The following is a 19057-nucleotide window of genomic DNA, read 5'->3' on the forward strand; positions in this document are numbered from 1 at the left end:
TGGGTGCACCAATCACCCCTTCCAATTACATCCGCCACTCGGCCTGCGCACGCGCAGCTAGAGACCGCAGAGCAATGGAGCGAGGCCAGCTAGCGGAGAGCCGAGCTATGGATGAGACCGCAGACCGCCCAGAGCGGAAGTGGAGGAGCAGCCGGAAGTGGCCGGAGTCTGAGGCGGAGAGACAGGCGGACAGACTTTGACAGGAGTCGGAGCTGCGCAGGGGGGTTGGTGGCCATGGAGTTGGGCGAGCTTCTCTACAACAAGTCCGAGTACATCGAGACGGTGCGCGTGTCCAGACATCTGCCCTCCCCTCTCCAAGCCTGCATCCCCTGAGGCCGCCGTCTCCATCCTGTCCCTGCCCCACCCCAGGTCCCTTTGGCGTTTAGTCCGAGATTACGCAGTGAGAGTTCATGTATGGTCTGGCTTCGTTATGCATTCCTTGCATGGCCAGTTTAGGCTTTTTAAAATTTATTCCTGATTTCCTCGTAGAGATAAAACGCCTTCCAGAAAGCAGGACAGGTCTCATCCATCCTGATAATTACAGCTCTGGGCTTCAGGCCTTTAAAAAAAATTTTTTTTGTAAACTAACGTGTCATAATTTATTACTACGTGCTAAAGACTGTTAGGTTCTTTTTTGTTTGTTTGTTAGGTTCTTTATAGTCAATACAAACTATATGTAGATGTGTGTTAATTGCTCGAAACCGGGTTAGTGCTCAGTCAGCATTACCCTTTATTTTTTCATTGAATTCTCACAACTCTATGCTATTGTTAAAGTCATTATCCTGTTTTTAGGGATGTAAAACCGAAGTGTAGAAATGAGAGTCGCTGCCGCTAGGCTATAGACGTACCACGTCCAATTTCTGGGTCTGTTCCTTGAATCCCTAAGTTCCTAATTCATCCTTGCTTTTTTGATATCCTGACTCATTCCACTGCAGACGACACCCCATTGCAAGTCCTTTTCTCTCCAGTATGAGCTTTCTTGATGGAAACCTGTAGCCCAGAACCCACTCAGTTTGCTCACCTCGTTTTTCTGCTCTTTCCTTTCAGGCATCTGGGAACAAAGTTAGTCGCCAGTCTGTACTGTGTGGAAGTCAGAACATCGTTCTCAATGGCAAGGTAAGGGACGGAGCCAGCTCCGGGATGCGTATTTCTGCTTTCTTTCCACTGATTATCACATTAGCAGGGCAGATGAAATGTTGTCCCCAATTTATTGCTATATATGCTAAAATTCTCTCTCTCTTTTTTAATGCTCCAAATTGGATTTATTGAATACAAAAAATATGCAGTAAAAAGAGGCAACAGAAAGCCTTTTTCCTGTTATTCCAGGCACAAAATACAATGACACCTAGCACTGAAATTATTGGACAGTATTGTAGTGTGTCCTGTATTACTGGACACAAAACATAAATAGACAGCACAGTATTTTAGTGTAGAAACTAAAGTGATACTGATATAATTATCTGTTTACTAATTAATGATTCATTATTAACTGAAACTTAAAATTAATTTGAGAATTGGGAAAGGTAACTAAAATCTGAAATGCATTTGAAAAATGGAATGTGAAAGGCTCAGAATCTTGTAGTCTGAATAAACTGAAATAGCACAGAGATGAGCATAAACCTGGGATAATATTAGAACACTTTAGAACCAGAGAAAGTATCAAGATATATTTGAGCTTGACAAACACTGAAGTCCATAGTTTCTTCCTGCCATTAGGAGCACTCAATTTTCCTTGAAATATTAAATCTGTAACTTCTAGAGGTAAAATAATCTCATTGTAATCAAAAGATCACAGATATTTTCAGTAGAGACACAATTACTGTGTCTGTTACCCCATCATACCATGAGATTTAATAGAAAAGAAATAGAGTTTGGTAGTTAGATATAATTAGTAATTATAGATACACTGTTTTAGTACAAAATTAGAAAATTCAGTTAACTCCATCTGACTCGTTAGCAAATATGTGGAGTTTTCTTTGAAATCCTTCAGCTAATTCCAAACCATTTTCTGTGATTTTGTAGGGAAGATGTGTGTGTGTGTGTGTGTGTGTGTGTGTGTGTATTTATGACAAAATTCGCCACTTTAAGCACTTTTAAGTATACAGTTCATTGACATTAATTATATTCACAGTGTTGTGCAATCATCACCACTATATCTATTTCTAAAACATTTTCACCGCTCAGACGGAAGCTCTGAACCCATTAAGGAATAACTCTCATCCCCTTTCCTCCCAGACCCTGGTAACCTCAATCTACTTTCTGTCTCTATGAATGTGCCTATTCTAGATATATGTCATTTAAGCACAGTCATGCAAGATTTGTCCTTTGGGCTGGCTTATTGCACTTAGCATAATGTTTTCAAGGCTCATCCACACGTATCAGAATTTTATTCCTTTTCATGACGAATATTCCATTGTATATATGTATATTTTGTTTATTTATTCATCTGTTGATGGACACTTGGATTGTTTCTACCTCTCCACTATCGTGAGTATTGCTGCAATGAACATTGGCATACAAGGATGTGTTTGAGCTCTGTTTTCAGTTATTTATTACATACCTAGGGGTGGGGGTGTCTGGGTCATGTGGCAGTTCTATTTTTCAGCTTTGCGAAGAACTGCCAAATTGCACCATTTTACGTTCCCACCGCAATGCAAGAGAGTACCAATTTCTCATGAACACTTGTAATTTTCTGGGTTCTTTTTTTTTTGGATGTGTATATGAAAGGTATTCAATATTTCATTGTGTGTTTTTTTCTTAATTAGTTACTTTATTTATTTTATTTTTGGCTGCGTTGGGTCTTTGTTGCTGTGCGCGGGCTTTCTCTGGTTGCGGCGAGCGGGGGCTACTCTTCATTGCGGTGCGCGGGCTTCTCGTTGTGGTGGCCTCTCATTGTGGAGCATGGGCTGTAGGTGTGTGGGCTTCAGTAGTTGTGGCACGTGGGCTCAGTAGTTGTGGCTCATGGGCTCTAGAGCTCACGTTCGGTAGTTGTGGCGCACTGGCTTAGTTGCTCCGCGGCATGTGGGATCTTCCCAGACCAGGGCTCAAACCTGTGTCCCCTGCATTGGCAGGCGGATTCTTAACCACTGCACCACCAAGGAAGCCCCTCATTGTGTTTTTTTTTTAATTAATGTTTTATTGGAGTATCATTGATTTACAATGTTGTGTTAGTTTCTGCTGTACAGCAAAGTGAATCAGCCATCCATATACATATATCTACTCTCTGCTAGATTCCATTCCCATATAGGTCATTACAGAGCACTGAATAGAGTTTCCTGTGCTATACAATAGGTTCTTATTAGTTATCTTTTATATATATAGTAGTGTAATTTGCATTTCCCTAATGTCTAATGATGATGAACATCTTTTATCTTATTGGCCATTTGCATATCTTTGGAGAAATATCTATTCAGTCCTTTGACCATTTTAAAATCTTGTCTATTTGTTGTTGAATTGTAGGAGTTCTTTATATTCTGGGTGTTAAATCCTTATCAGATTTATGATCGCAAATATTTTCTACCATTCTGTAGGTTGTCTTTTTACTTTCTTGATAATGTTCTTTTTACTTTCTTGATAATGTTCTTTGATGCACAAGAGTTTTTAATTTTGATGAAGTCCAGTTTATCTATTTCTTCTTTTGTTGCTTAAGTTTTTGATGTTGTATATCTAAGAATCCTTGCCAAACCCAAGATCATGAAGATGTACTCCTGTGTTTTCTTCTAAGAGTTTTATGGTTTTAGCACTTGTATTTAAATGGTTGTTGATCCATTTTGAGTTAATTTTTGCATATGATGTGAGGTTGGGGTCCTAATTAATTAATTTTGGGGGGGGTGGAATTCTACTTGTCCCAGCACCACTTGTTGAAGAGATTGTTCTTTCCCCATTGAATGGTCTTGTCATCCTTATAGAAAATCATCTGGCCACAGATGTATGGGTTACTTTCTGCACTCTCAATTCTATTCCATAGTTGATATATCTGTCCATATGCTAGTTCTACACTATTTTGGTTACTGTAGACTTCTAGTAAATTTTATAATCAGGAAATATGAGTCTTCCAACTTCTTCTTTTTCAAGATTGTTTTGGTTATTCGGGGCCCTCTTTCTTTTTTGAAAGGTGTTTTATTTGGCAATATTTGGTGCACACAGAAGACTGATATGTGATATATATGTTATGAAGCATAAAAATTAAATCAACACCATGAACCCACCACCCAACTGAAGAACTGGAACATAATCAATGCATAATAATACAGTACAGCCTGAAGTTCCTCTCCCATTTCTTTCTTCTACCTCCTTCCAAGAGGATACCACTATTCTGAACTTTTTCTTATAAATTCTTTATTTTTCAAAACAAAATTTTTACCACATATGTGTGTATTTCTAAATAATATATATTGTTTAGCTTTACTTGGTTTTCTGTGACTTACTATTTTTACTCTCAGTTATTGTAATAATGACAATAGAAAACATATATTACATTTAGTAAGTAACATCATTCTCAGCTTAGTTTCTAAGATTCATTGTGGTTTATGCATTTTCACTGCTGTGTACAATTCGGTTTATCCCGTCTTTTATAGGTGGATAGTTATTTTGTTTCCAGCTTTTTGTTATTATGAACAATCCATTTTTGTTTCCAGCCCCTGCCCCTTTCAGAACTTCGACATTTCTGTTTTCCATCGGGTGTCACAGTGCCTGCAGGAAGAGACAGGGATCAGATGAGCAAAGAGGACTGGGTGTAAACCAGAATGGTGGGGCCTAGTGAATTGGAGAATACAGGACCTAGCTAAGCTTGGGCTGATTGTTGCCATTGGGAGTGCAGACCTGTACTTGCAGAGCTTCTGATTTTCTCAAAAGAAACTGGAAATCTGGATTTTTTTTAAATGTAAAATGTCCTACTATTCACATAATAGCATCTAATTTAAATGATAAAAATGGCTGCAGAGGCCAGAGAAAACCATTTCTAGGTACAGCCCTCAGACCCCCAACTTGCCACCTCTGCCTTGTCCTTGTTGAGTTCGGTGAAGTCTGCTTTAATACTGTTTTTCTCCCTGAGAGGTCTTTTTAGGCACCTCCTTTCATTTTAACACCCTGTTGCCTCTTTTGTTTTGTTTTGTTTTAAATACAGTACACGGCCTCTCCCGTTGCGGAGCACAGGCTCTGGACACGCAGGCTCAGCGGCCATGGCTCACGGGCCCAGCCGCTCTGCAGCATGTGAGATCTTCCCGGACCGGGGCATGAACCCGTGTCCCCTGCATCAGCAGGCGGACTCTGAACCACTGCGCCACCAGGGAAGCCCATGTTGCCTCTATTTTTAATCTGACTTCTCTTCTTTAGCTCCATTCTTTATGAGATAGGAAACCAGGGTTTGAATACCACTTGCTAAATTTCTTTGACCATCTGTGATATCGTTTCTTTCTTATGTTTTTTGTGTGTTTGCTTCCTCAGTGGGAATGTAATTTAGGCTGACTGAGGGACTTATATGGATTTTCTTTATTTCTAGATTAAGATTGTTATCTTTACTTAAAACACAATAAAACAATAACAGCCATTACCAAATACTCAGAACTCTTGGTATTCTGTTTTCTTCCAAAAGAAAAATAAGTCATTTTCTCTGATTGTAGATGGAAACACAAGCTGAAAAACAATGATTGAAGTAAATTAAGGATCTCAGATGAAAGAATTATGTACTAGAAATAGACATCTCTCTAAGCTTGAAGAAGATAGCTTTTAAAAACCAAGAGAGAAATTCCCTGGCAGTCCAGTAGTTAGGACTCGGAACTTTCACTGCTGGGGCCTGGGTTCGATCTCTGGTCAGGGAGCTAAGATCCCGCAAGCTGCATGGCACAGCCAAAAAAACAAAAACAAAACAAAACAAAACAAAAAAACCAAGAGGACCTGTAATACTTTACAATCAGCAACAGATGTGAAAATTTCTTTTTACCCATAGAGGTTTTATAGACTGAACATATGTGGGTCAGATTGGTAAACTCTTCCAGGTGTGAGCCCATTTCTTTTTCAGTATCTTCTCAGAGCCTCATGTTCTGGCTAGTGATTTGTCTAAATTCACCTATATTTGAGGTGTTCCCATCTACTTCTCTAGCCTGACCTTCTATCTTGGGCCCCAGACCTTTATTTACAACTGCCTGTTGATCATCCCACAGATTCCACAAACTCAGAATTTCAAAATTGAATTTATCATCTAATCCCCAGAATTGCTTACCCTGTCCTAGATTCTTTTTCTCTTACCCAACATCTAAACAATGACCGAGTCATATAAAATCTCTTCTTTTTTTTTCTTTTTAAATATTTTATAATGGAACATTAAAAAAAATCATTTTTAGGACTTCCCTGGTGGCGCAGTGTTAAGAATCTGCCTGCCAGTGCAGGGGACATGGGTTCAAGCCCTGGTCCAGGAAGATCCCACAGGCCGTGGAGCAACTAAGCCCGTGCGCTGCAACTACTGAGCCTGTGCTTCTAGAGCCCACGAGCCACAACTACTGAAGCCCACGTGCCTAGAGCCGAGCCCGTGCTCCGCAACGGGAGAAGCCACCGCAATGAGAAGCCCGCACACTGCAACGAAGAGTAGGCCCCGCTCACCGCAACTAGAGAAAAGCACACACACAGCAACAAAGACCCAACGCAGCCAAAAATAAAATAAATAAATTTATTTTTTAAAAAATCATTTTTATTTAGGTATATTACATACAATAAAGTGTACCCATTTTATTTTATTATTATTTTTTTTTTGTGGTACGCGGGCCTCTCACTGTTGTGGCCTCTCCCGTTGCGGAGCACAGGCTCCAGACATGCAGGCTCAGTGGCCGTGGCTCACGGGCCCAGCCGCTCCGCGGCATGTGGGATCTTCCCAGACCGAGGCACGAACCCATGTCCCCTGCATCGGCAGGTGGACTCTCAACCACTGTGCCACCAGGGAAGCCCAAGTATACCCATTTTAAATATGCAGTTTGAAAAGGTTTGGCTGATGGGGACATCTATGCAATTAGTACCACAGTCAAGATATAAAATATTTACATCACCCTAGTTTCCTTGTGTCCCTCTGCAGTCAAGCCTTCTTCTAGCTTTGCCCAGGTAACCTATGTAAAATGAATAGAGGTTAGTTTTGCATTTTCTCAAGTTTCCTGTAATTGGAATCATGTACTTTTTGGGGTGGGGGGGGTCAGCTTCTTTCCCTCAGCATAATGTTTTTGAGATTTATCCATGTTGTTGGATATATTCATGGATTAGTAGTTCATTACTTTCTATAGATGAGCAGTATTGTTATGGAACTTTTAGGACACATTTAAGAGTAGAGAGAACAGGGCTTCCCTGGCGGCGCAGTGGTTGAGAGTCCGCCTGCCGATGCAGGGGACATAGGTTTGTGTCCCGGTCCGGGAAGATCCCACATGCCGCAGAGCGGCTGGGCCCGTGAGCCATGGCCGCTGAGCCTGCGAGTCCGGAGCCTGTGCTCCGCAATGGGAGAGGCCACAACAGTGAGAGGCCCGCGTACCGCAAAAAAAAATAGAGTAGAGAGAACATATAATGAGTCCCTATATACTCATTCACCAGCTTCTACAATTAGCAATATTCTGGCATTCTTGCTTCATCTCTATACTCACCTGCCAAGTTCAAACCAATTTTGGAGTGGAATATTTTAAAGCAAATTGCAAGCATAATATTATTTTACCCATAAATATTTCAATGTATATCACTGATATTTAAAGGCTTTAAAAAATGTATAGAAGACCGTTATTATATTTTTTAAAAAGCCAGTCATTCCCTAATATCATCTAATCTAATCCTCAGTCCATGTTCAGTCTTTCCATTATCTTTTTCTTTTGGCTGCGTTGGGTGTTCGTTGCTGTGCCCGGAATTTCTCTAGTTGCGGCGAGTGGGGGCTACTCTTCATTGCGGGGTGCAGGCTTCTCTTTGCGGTGGCTTCTCTTGTTGCGGAGCACAGTCTCTAGGCATGTGGGCTTCAGTGGTTGCAGCACGCAGGCTCAGCAGTTGCAGCACACGAGCCCTAGAGCGCGCGGGCTTCAGTAGTTGCAGCGTGCAGGCTCTAGGGCTTGCGGGCTTCAGTAGTTGTGGCACATGGGCTCAGTAGTTGTGGCACACAGGCTCTAGAGCGCAGGCTCAATAGTTGTGATGCATGGGCTTAGTTGCTCCATGTGGAATGTTAGTTGCGGCATGTGGAATGTTCCCGCACCAGGGATTGAACCATGTTCTCTGCATTGGCAGGCGGATTCTTAACCACTGCGTCACAAGGGAAGTCCCTCCATTATCTTAAGATGTCTTTTTACAGTTGGCTTGTTCAAATCAGGATCCAGACAAGGTCAGGTACACATTACTGTTTGGTTGATGTGTTTCTTAAGTCTCTTTGAATCTGTAACAGTTCTCATTCCCTGCCTCGTTTTTCTCCGCATGCCATTTATATGTTGAGGAAACTGGCTCACTGTCCTGCAGTATTTTCAAATTTCTGAATTTGGCTGATTCTGTTTACACAGTGTTGCTTAATGTGATCTCTGTCCCCCTCTCCTTCCTCTAAATTGGTAGCTAGATCTAAAGGATTGCTCAGATTCCTCTACCTCTGATTTATTTCTCTTTCCCTGATGCACAGCTTTTGCCTTAGGTAAGGCCCACCATCTCGTTTCGCCTTGATCCATCTGAAGGGTCACATCCCCTCCAGTCTTGCCTGCCTCCATTCAGGCTCCAGACTGCTTCCAGAGTAATATTTCTAAAATGAAGCTTCGCTTGTGTTAATCCTGTGCTTAGAATCTTTCATTGATTCGTTATACCCGCTAGGGAAAAACATCTGAACTTCTGTACTCAGCACAGGTAATTCTTCATGATCTGGTCCCTTGCTTACTTTCCCAGCCGCAACCTCAGCCACGTGCACTTTTTTTTTTTAAACCTCATTTATTCAGCAGACATTTCAAGAATGCCTACTCTTTACCAAGTATGGGGCATTAGTTCCCCCCAGTTTCTGGGTTGTGTTATTCAGCCCCTCCTGGCAACCTCTGGGGAAGCCAGATATCACACCTTGCAGTGTAGCACATAATCTAGGTCCAGAAATTGGGAGAGGAAGCAGAACCTCAGTGGGTCCACCTCTGGAGCATGAAGTTGGAGATAGTACTGTTAGGAGATTAGACAAAGGTGGGAACAGCCAGGACTCTCACTGAGCAAGCAGCCAAGGCTTGGGGGCAGGTGGAACCAAGTGCATCTGAGGAGATACACAGACCAGGTCTGCCACAGGTATTCTCAATAAATGTTTGTCCATCCATTGAGTCCTATTCATGGGATAATAAGGGCAAAGCCTGTGATGTACTGGGAACATCTTGAACTGCAATCAGTATTATGAGGGCAATTCTCTTTACCTTAAAAGTTATCCCTTTTGACAGAACAGGTGATTCAGTAGAATATAGCATAACTCTCAAACTGTCTGGTTTCCTACTCTTTTTCATTATGTTTTAGTCTATGTTAGTAGCTTTTTAAAATATGCTTTGTTTTATAGACCATTGTGATGAATGACTGTATTATTCGAGGGGATCTGGCAAATGTAAGAGTTGGACGTCATTGTGTTGTGAAAAGTCGGAGTGTCATAAGGCCACCATTCAAGAAATTCAGCAAAGGGTATGTAATTTAATGACCTGATTCAGTCTTGGGCAAGATGCTGCTACTGGTGGTACTATCCATGCGTTGAGTTGTGGGGGAAGGAGCAGGTCTACGCTATTGTTTGGGACACTAAGTAAGAATTCACCATAATGAACACAACTCTGGTGTTGGTTGTCTTAGTCTAGTTGGTGGTTAGTTGCCAGAAACAATCCACTTAAGCTGGCAAAAGCAAAGGGGGTTCTGATTAAACAGCCACAGGCATATTTGATGGAATTTAAGGGTAGAAAAAGGGGTCAGGCTTCACAAGGGACTAGAACCTGGAACTGGACAGCTAGCCAGAGTCAAGACCACTATTCTGTCTGACTGCCACTCTGTTACCAAGGTTATACTGTTTCTTAACTGTTCTTCTCTCTGCACTTCTGCTTCCCTCTTTTTTCTTTCAGCTATATCTTCCGGCTTTTCTAATGGAGCCAACCTTGCTGCCTCAGCCCGTTTTTTTACATCACTTCTCCATTTAGGCTTCCAATGGATACCAACCAGAGATTTTAGGTCCTATCAACAAAATGTTGGGAGAGAGAACACCCCCAGTCTAAAAACAGCCCACCCCCAGTCTAAAAACACCCAGTCTAAAAACAGCTTTGACCCAGAGAGCAGGGTCAAGTCAGGCCCCCTGATCTCTCAGTGGGCATAAGGATTGTCTAAGAAAGGGCATGGACAGGGCAGGAAAACCGACCGCTATGCTTGATATGATGGTATTCTCTTTGCCTCTCTCTCGCTTTGCCCTCCTCGTTCCTACCTATGGCACCATCTGCTTTTCATCCAAGAATTCAGCAAGCATTGATTGAGTGCTTTCCTTATGCCAGTCACTAGGTTATAAGCTGGGCATATACAGATGGATCAAATAGGGTCTCATAACCCAGTGTTAGAAGTAAAACAAACTAGTGAATGTAAAAAAAAGAGACAGACTCACAGATATACCGAACTAGTGGTTACCAGTGGGAAGGAGGAGGGGCAAGACAGGGGTAGGGGATTAAGAAGTACAAATTACTACATATAAAATAAATAAGCTACAAGGATATGTTTTACAGCACAGGGAATAATAGCTAATATTTTATAATAACTATAAGTGGAGTATAACCTTTAAAAATTGTGGATCACTGTGTTGTACACTGAAACTTATATATTGGAAATAAACTATACCTCAATTAAAAATACAACAACAGGGCTTCCCTGGTGGCGCAGTGGTTGGGAGTCCGCCTGCCGATGGAGGGGACACGGGTTCGTGCCCCGGTCTGGGAAGATCCCACATGCCGCAGAGCAGCTGGGCCCGTGAGCCATGGCCACTGAGCCTGCGCATCCGGAACCTGTGCTCTGCAATGGGAGAGGCCACAACAGTGAGAGGCCTGCGTACCGCAGAAAAATAAAATAAAAATAAAAAAACAACAACAATAACCTAGTGATAGAAAGAATTACATAAACAGAAAGCTACTATAGAATGTGATGCTGTAACGTGATAGCCACTATAGAATGGGATACTCCTGTCAATGGGGCATGAACATGGTTAGGGAGGAACAGAGAAGAGGGCAGCTAACTCAGACTACCATACCTGGGTGTATATCATGCAGGAATCGTCCTGCATTTCCCATAGTGATGTTGGGCTCCAGGCTTTTATTATGTACAGGAATTGGAGCAGGGAGTCATTGTAAATCATATGAAATTTAGATGAAAGCATTTGCTCATTAGCTCAGAAGGCTATTTTTTTTTTTTTTTTGGCCGTGCTGTGTGGCATGTGGGATCTTAATTCCCTGACCAGAGATCGAACCCGGGCCCCCTTCAGTGGAAGCGCAGAGTCTTAACCACTGGACCACCAGGGAAGTCCCTCAGAAGACTGTTGAGGGGAGGGGACTTCCTTGGTGGTCCAGTGGGTTAAGATTCTGTGCTCCCAATGCAGGGGCCCCGGGTTCGATCCCTGGTCAGGGAACTAGATCCTGCATGCATGCTGCAACTAAGAAGTCCACATGCTGCAACTAAAGATCCCATGTGCCACAACTAAGACCCAGTGCAGCCAAAATATTAATAAATATTTTTTAAAATTAAAAAAAGGACTATTGAGTGGAAATCAGAAAACCCTGTGACACCTTTTCATGGTTTCATACAGTGACTGATGCTCTGCTAGAGTTGTTGACTCCACCTCCTGATAAAGGCATTATTGGGCTGGATATGGTCCAGGAAGAGGACTGAGAATGAATAAGAAGCTTATTGGTGAATGGAGGGAAGTGTAAATTAGAATAGTCCACATGAGAAATATAGAAATATGAAAGTGTAAATAGCAACACGTGAATAGAAGGTGAATGTCGATTTCCTCCCCTGTATATCTCAATACCAGGACCAGCTGATAGTATAAAGTTTGGAGTTTTTAATTTAAAATTAAGGAGTTGATAGTACTGTTGTAGACTATGATAAGATCAAGGAATCCATTGCCACACAAGGGGTCCAGACCAAAAATGCAAATGAATTAAGGAAGATTTAAATAAAGTATAGGTCTGTGGAGGACAGGTATCATCTCTGACAAAATATTCCTGATAAAATAGAACACAGGACTGGAAAGAGCCAGTGAGCATCCAGCTGCTTTATATTAGTTCTAGTCCAAATATTTTACATCCCAAGGTACCGAAATTTCTTGTAAATATGATCACAGACCACAGTCAATGACATTTGAGGAGTCCTGGAGAATGGGAATGATGTCACAAGTCTGGAGAAAGCCGACTGACTCCTTAAGTCCTGGCTTAAATGTCACTTTCAATTACTTAACCTCCAGTCTGAGTAAAGTCTCTGTTATATGCGCTCATAATGTGTTATTTTTCCTCTGTAGCACTTATCACAGTTGTAACTAATTACTTATTTAATCATTTATTTAGTCTCTCTTTTCTTCTCTTGTTTGTAAGCTCCATGGGCATGATTGCATCCCTTTTGCTCACCATTGTATTCCCCAGTTCCTAGCACAGAGTCTGGCATATAGTAGACTCTCAATAAAACCAGTCAGTATATAAATTTTTAGCATGTTGAGAATTATATCCCATGAACCTCACATCAGTCCCCTGAAGGATTATAGAGCAGATTAATGAAAATGTGATCTGTGGGCATTTTCAAAGGAGGCAAGAATGAGCAAAACATTCATTTGTTTTTATTTGGTGCCAGATTTTTTAGCTTTGAAGGTTTTGCTCTCACTGTTCTGCTATTTCCTTTCAAATTTCCTTGGTCTAATATTTCTGATTTCGATTTAGTAGTCACATGCATCTTCTTCAACATTATAGAATTCGTTAAGCCTGAGGATTCTTTCCTTGCTAGGAACAGTCTTATTAAGAAAAGACGATGGAGTTGAGATTACGATCTTTAGTTCTATAAACCTTGACCAAAAGTATATCACCTTGACCTTTCTTTGTTCATCTTCTTTTTATTCTATAGCGTTGCATTTTTTCCTCTACATATTGGGGACCATGTCTTTATTGAGGAAGATTGTGTGGTCAACGCAGCTCAGATTGGCTCTTACGTTCACGTTGGCAAGAACTGTGTGATTGTGAGTATGGTGACTTGGCTGGCTGAGCAGCCTCACTCTCTCTCTAGCTCGTGTCCCTCACATCAGTGGGCTTCTGCTTCTGTCATCAAGCAGGGTAGAAGTCCTTTCTGGTCTACTGGTCTATCAGAATTATTACTGAATTTGGAGTTTTTCCTAGGCATTAATAATCATGGCTAACCTTTATGGAACCTCTTCCATATGACGTTAAACTCTTATCTTTGATTATTTCATTTAATTCTCACAACCATCCAAGGATACTAGGTACTGTTATTATCCCTGTTTTCAGGTGAGGAGACTGAAGACCTTCGATATTAGGGGATTTGACAAGGCTAGTAAATGGTAGTGCTGGGATTTGAACCCTAGTGGTATGAATAGCCATGCCGCTATGTGACCTACCTGTTGCTTCACCTCAAGAATCTTACAGTCTGGTGGGGGTGAGGGGATCTTGAAGGGTGCATCAAAATTGGCTCCTAGACCAGAGGAGAATGAGTGTTTCAGGGAAGACATTGGCATGTGTAAGGGTCAAAGTCACCAATGGGCATGACGTTAAGGGAGCTGCACGTAGTTCAGGGTGCTGGGTTTGCCAGGTGCGAGGGGGCCCCTCCCTCAGCAGAACTTGTAGGACCCTGGTCCACAGGTGCCTCGATATCAATTTGTTTAACCCAACCAAGGCTTTCCAAGGCTGAATTTCTTGGTATTTCATAGATGAAGAGGTTGATTTCAGTTAGGATTTCTGAGACCATCCTGAGTAAGAATGTTAATGATCAGAGCCAAACTGCCTAAATTTTCAGGGAAAATGTCTCCTACATTTTATGTTTGTCCCTCAGATTCTGGGAAAAGCCAAGACCCCTTTCATACATTTAAATGGCCACTCCCCTTAATTTAGAGTCAGTTCTCTGCTCTGGATAAGACTAGGACCCTAAAGTATCAGAAAACCTGCAGAAGCCATGCAGTCACATTCCAGGAGCCATGAGGGCACAGCAAAGGTGGACAGTGCAATGGAGAACCCCACTGCTGAGAAAAACATTCCAGTCTGACTTGTTACTCAGAATTAAGGGGAGTAGTTGTTTTGCCAAATATTCTTCTCCAGGGGAGTCCCTTAGTATGTATTAGAGACAGAATGTCTGTGGTTCGGGCTGACGTTGAGAAAAGGGAGAAGAAATCCATCCTCTCCCCTCACTCTGACTGTTTGACCAAAGCTGGCTTTCCAAGCCACAGCTGGGTTTTCCTGATATTTTCCTCAGCAATGTGAAGACATCACCATAGTAGCCTAGTCCTTTAGCCCCAGAGCCAAATGTCTGAACGGTTAAAATCCAAATGCTATTCCCACAGCTTAGGGAATTCTAGTCCTATTGTTAGGTGCTCTGCTTTTTGTATCACTTTTCAATACATCAATTCATGGTATTGTCATTGTTCAGTATTGACAGGGCTTATTTGCTGAGCCTTTAAAAATTCCCAAGTAATCTGAGGAGAATGATCCTTTGAGAATCTCAGAGCTAGCAGGAACTCATTTAGAGTCCAACTGTCTTCATGACACACGGATCCTTCCTGTAGCATCTCATGTGGTAGTCTAACTTATGCTTGGATATGTGAAGGTGTGGGTGTTAATCAGAATTGCCCAAATGTCTGCAGGAAAAGCCTAACAGGCAATATTAATAGGCACTGTTAACCATGCCATGAGTTTTACTTTTGTCTCTAGTCTTGACAGCATCCCTACGGGCTTGGTTTTATATCCTATTTCACAGGATTTAAGTAACTTGCTAAATAACTTGCATAAGGAGATATGGGTAGCTATAATACTAGCAACATGTAGTTCTTAACTCCTTCTTGGAAAGTTCTCCAGGAAAGAATAAAGAAGTAGTTTCAGCTTTTTATCTCCTCAGCTATTGCCAAGCCATTCATGCCTAAGAAGTACCTGCATTTTTTATTCTGCTGCCATGTAATTGATCAGTTTACCCAGAATTCTCTGAAACCCAATTGAGCACATTTCTCTGAGTGGGCAGAATGGCCAACTCTAGAAAGCAGGTGCCCTCAGGCTGTGTGGTGGCTGGTAGTATACAGTGAGAAGGTTCATTTCCACTGTCCCTCTCTTCCAGGGCCCTGTGTCTGCAGGTCCCTGTCTGTGAATGTGTCCTGCCATATGCAGCACACTCCTTTTACTCAGTGCCCCATGTGCTTAGTCTGAGTTATTAGGAGCTTAGGCGTCATAGGACATCTTTGAGTTAATTTGGGAGTCACCAGGGGAGCTGGCCATCTGCCCGATTTTTGATGTTGCCAATATAATAGGTAATTTGTGGAAGAAAACTTTCCAAGGAGAAATGAGCTGCAGTCATAACTTGCTTCTGACCTAAAGATGTTGCCCAACTTGGCTGTTACCACCCAACTGGAGACAACTTAGTTAGCCACTAAAGAAATTCAGACCTTAGAGGTATAAGCTTTTTAAAAAATTCATTTGGCAATCTACCCAGGAGTTCCTGGACTTACATAAGAGTTAGGTATTTAATACTGGGGGAAAATTTGAACACAACCAAATCAAAGTATCTTTCATATTCTTTGGTAAAATCTAAGATCTAGATGGGTTAGCATTATCCTGGTATTTGTTAGGTGTTCCGCATCTTCAGCCACCTGGGGATGTTTTATCAGATCATCTGACCAGAACACAAGTAAACTTATAGACCCGGATGATGTAAATGCAATCTTTCATTTACTCAGCAAGTTGTCTGAGACATAACTTTAACTGTATACAGAAGGCTCTCCTTTCCCTTAAGCCATGAAAGAGATGAAGTTCCCAGACCTTATTTCTTGCCCCCAAAATGCCGTGGGTGATGGCAGAATTGAAAAGTGATGACAGTGGATAAAGTCAAGCATTATGTCCAGCCTAAACCTTATAATAACTACCACTTACCCATGGGGGAACAAATGAACTAGTAACTTCATATCCAGAAGAATTTGCCAAGACTTTTCCAGTTGGAATTGGCAAAAGAACAAACAGACCTTAAATTGGTAGGTTCAAAGCGAATGTACTGGCTAATATGAAGCAAGGGTACAGAAGTAGATCCTAATTTCATACATAAGTGACTCTGGGGGTTCAGTTGATGTCATGAGAATTAATCCCCTTCCCTTTTTTGTTTTCCTCTGGGAGGCTCTCAGGCAGGTCCTTTCCTCATGGAAACCAGTGGCTGGTCCAGGATTCTGTCCTGTCCTCTAAAATCCCCATTGGAGAGAGCTTTTCCCCGTAGTCCCAGCAGAAGCCCTGACATTGAGATTCATCATCAGCTCATACGCCGATTGCCTAAACCAGTGGCTGTGGCCAGGCTTGGGGTTCATAGTTTGGGATGGGAGGTGAAGCACATGGACTGAGATGGGGATGGGGCGGTATCCAAGGAAAATATAGCTTCTGTTACCAGAAGAAAGAGAAGTGGATGTTGGACAAGCGAAACAACAGATATCCACTAAATTATTAAAAAAAGGAAGAAAGAAAAGTAAACAGAATTCTTGAAGATTGAATTTCATGTAGTATGAAATGCCTAAGGTAACTTGAACTGTCCCTAGTGTATGACCCCCACCTCAAATTTGTACACACTCACATTTTTACCTCCTGCTTGTCATGTACCACCTGCAATAGGGAATAGTAGCCAAGCCTCTTGTCACTGTCCATGACTATTGTATGATATCATGAATAGAGAAAATATAAATATATTCCACACAGCAGACAAGACAACTTTTACTCCCATTTCCTGGTCTATCTCCTATTAACAAGATTTTAATTTCAGGGGCGCCGGTGTGTGTTGAAAGACTGTTGCAAAATTCTTGACAACACAGTATTACCCCCAGAAACTGTGGTCCCACCATTCACCGTCTTCTCAGGCTGCCCAGGTAACCTTGGGTGTTGATTATTAAAACTCAAGTTTATTTTCTTTCACAAAAGTAATGCATGCGATTTCTATCTCTAACAGTATGTTGATCTAGCTAACTTAAACATTCTCCTGGTACAGAGTACTCAGAAATACTATCTAAAATATAACTAGATAAATCTGTCACCAGCACAGGAAAAGTATGAGGAAGCATGTCTCTCTTGCCTTGGGCTCTGGGTGGAAAAATAAAAAGTGTGTCCAAAGAATTCTATGGCCTTACCTTCACATTGGGTGGGGTTTGAACTTGTACTTCCCGCCCTGCCCAGGAATGCCCTAACTGAAAAGTTACCATAAAACATGCTCTAAGACCAGTGAGAGCTCTAGGACACCTGAGAGAAGCAAATACATTATCTTTTGACCTTTGCCCGTAGGCAAAGCCCTCATGAGCTCAGAGTTCCAAATTACAAACATGTGACGAGACAAAAGCAATCCATGCTCATGCTAGAGAGCTTGGAAAACACCGAAAAGCAAGAAGAAGAAAACCTCACATTTCCCAACCCCCACCTCAAGACAGTCTCTTTTCTTCTACATGTTGTTTTATGCAGTGGAAATCACGTAGCTCATGTAAAGGCACATCACAGATTCACAGATGGAAGATGATATGAAGAGAGAGATTTGACAATATATGATCTCTAACCACTGGGTGGTTTATTTGTTATTCCAATTTTTAAAAATCTCATTATTCAGATCACTGAATGCAAATTTCAAAGATGTACAGAATCATCCACTAGGATTCTTTGGGGAGGAAATGGGCCATTCTGCTCTTTCATGCACCTCTGTTTGCAAAGGAGGAAGAGACTTTTATTTAGTAATTCTCCCCATAATGAGTTCCCACTGTGAGAAAGTTTAATAGTTCCTAGCAAGTGCTATATCAGCACGGTCTTGGCGATTGTTTTAGGAGTTGTGAGACAAGCATCTGAGCTGAGATGAGAAGTGTATTGCTGACGAAATATCTTAATCTCTTTTAACTTATTCAAAGCCCTTAGAACCAATTTACGGTCTTTGAGCACTGATGGCGTATGGCAGGGAAGCACTGCTAGATATTTGAAATCCAGATAAACACTGTGTGTGGAAGTTCTGCCTGGGACCTTAGAGATCATTGTATAGGTGAGGAAACTGAGGCCTAGGGAGGTTGAGTTGTACGACGTATCGGAGCTAGCTGGGGGAAAGCTTTGACAAGCACTAAAGACTCCTTATTTATTTATTTAAAAAAAAAATTTTTTTTTTTGGCCCCTCGGCTTTTGGGATCTCAGTTCCCCAGCCAGGGATTGAAACGGGGCCACGGCAGTGAGAGCACTGAATCCTAACCACTAGACCACCAGGGAACTCCCAGAGCTCCTTATTTAGAGTTCAGTACTTTTTGCACTGATAGGGTACTTCCCATGTTTATTTTATGTGACTTCACAAACAAATGCTAACCATCTAGATACTGCTGTTGGCAATCTCCCCCTTTAATGAAGAGGCATAGGGTTGCAGGAAAACTAGCATATTTTTGGAAGGCTCCACAGCATGAAACTGAGTCAAAATGAAAGGCAAACCGTACAGAAAGGATCTGGGTTAGGGACCAAAAACTCAGATATCCACAGGAGCCTGGCAGATCATGTAAATGATTGAAGTAATAGCCTATCATAGCTGTTTAAGAATACAGGCATGATATCATGAGAACTTATGGTGTTTCATGAGGAGCTCAAAATCTGAATTTTTGTATTGTATTTCTGAATTTTTAATTGTTGAGTACTAATTTTTTTTAGGAGATTAAATACTGTACAGACTAAACATATATTTGGAAATCTGACATGGGCTGCTAGTTTGTAAAAGGTGCCTGTGAGAATTGTGTATCTTTTAAGACCATTTTTTCTATCCTCCTTTCTCTTTGTATATATACAAGAGCATATGTGTGTGTTTTTATATGCGTATGAGTGTATAGGTATGTGTGTTTATATATATATTTGTG

The 19057-nt window shown here is 41.6% G+C and overlaps 1 protein-coding gene across 1 annotated transcript in view; it reads left to right on the forward strand.

Moving 5' to 3' along the window:
- Positions 1-153: 153 nt before the first annotated feature.
- The window catches only part of DCTN5 (dynactin subunit 5), a 30765-nt gene continuing 11861 nt past the window's right edge, over positions 154-19057 (forward strand). The window contains exons 1-5 of the mRNA XM_060031921.1: positions 154-282; positions 1048-1116; positions 9512-9630; positions 13078-13189; positions 16963-17065. Coding sequence (XP_059887904.1) covers positions 235-282; positions 1048-1116; positions 9512-9630; positions 13078-13189; positions 16963-17065 — 451 coding nt within the window. The 5' untranslated portion in view covers positions 154-234. The remainder of the gene's footprint in view (positions 283-1047; positions 1117-9511; positions 9631-13077; positions 13190-16962; positions 17066-19057) is intronic.

The sequence above is a fragment of the Delphinus delphis genome, chromosome 15 (assembly GCF_949987515.2).
Source record: "Delphinus delphis chromosome 15, mDelDel1.2, whole genome shotgun sequence".
NCBI classification, from domain to species: domain Eukaryota; kingdom Metazoa; phylum Chordata; class Mammalia; order Artiodactyla; family Delphinidae; genus Delphinus; species Delphinus delphis.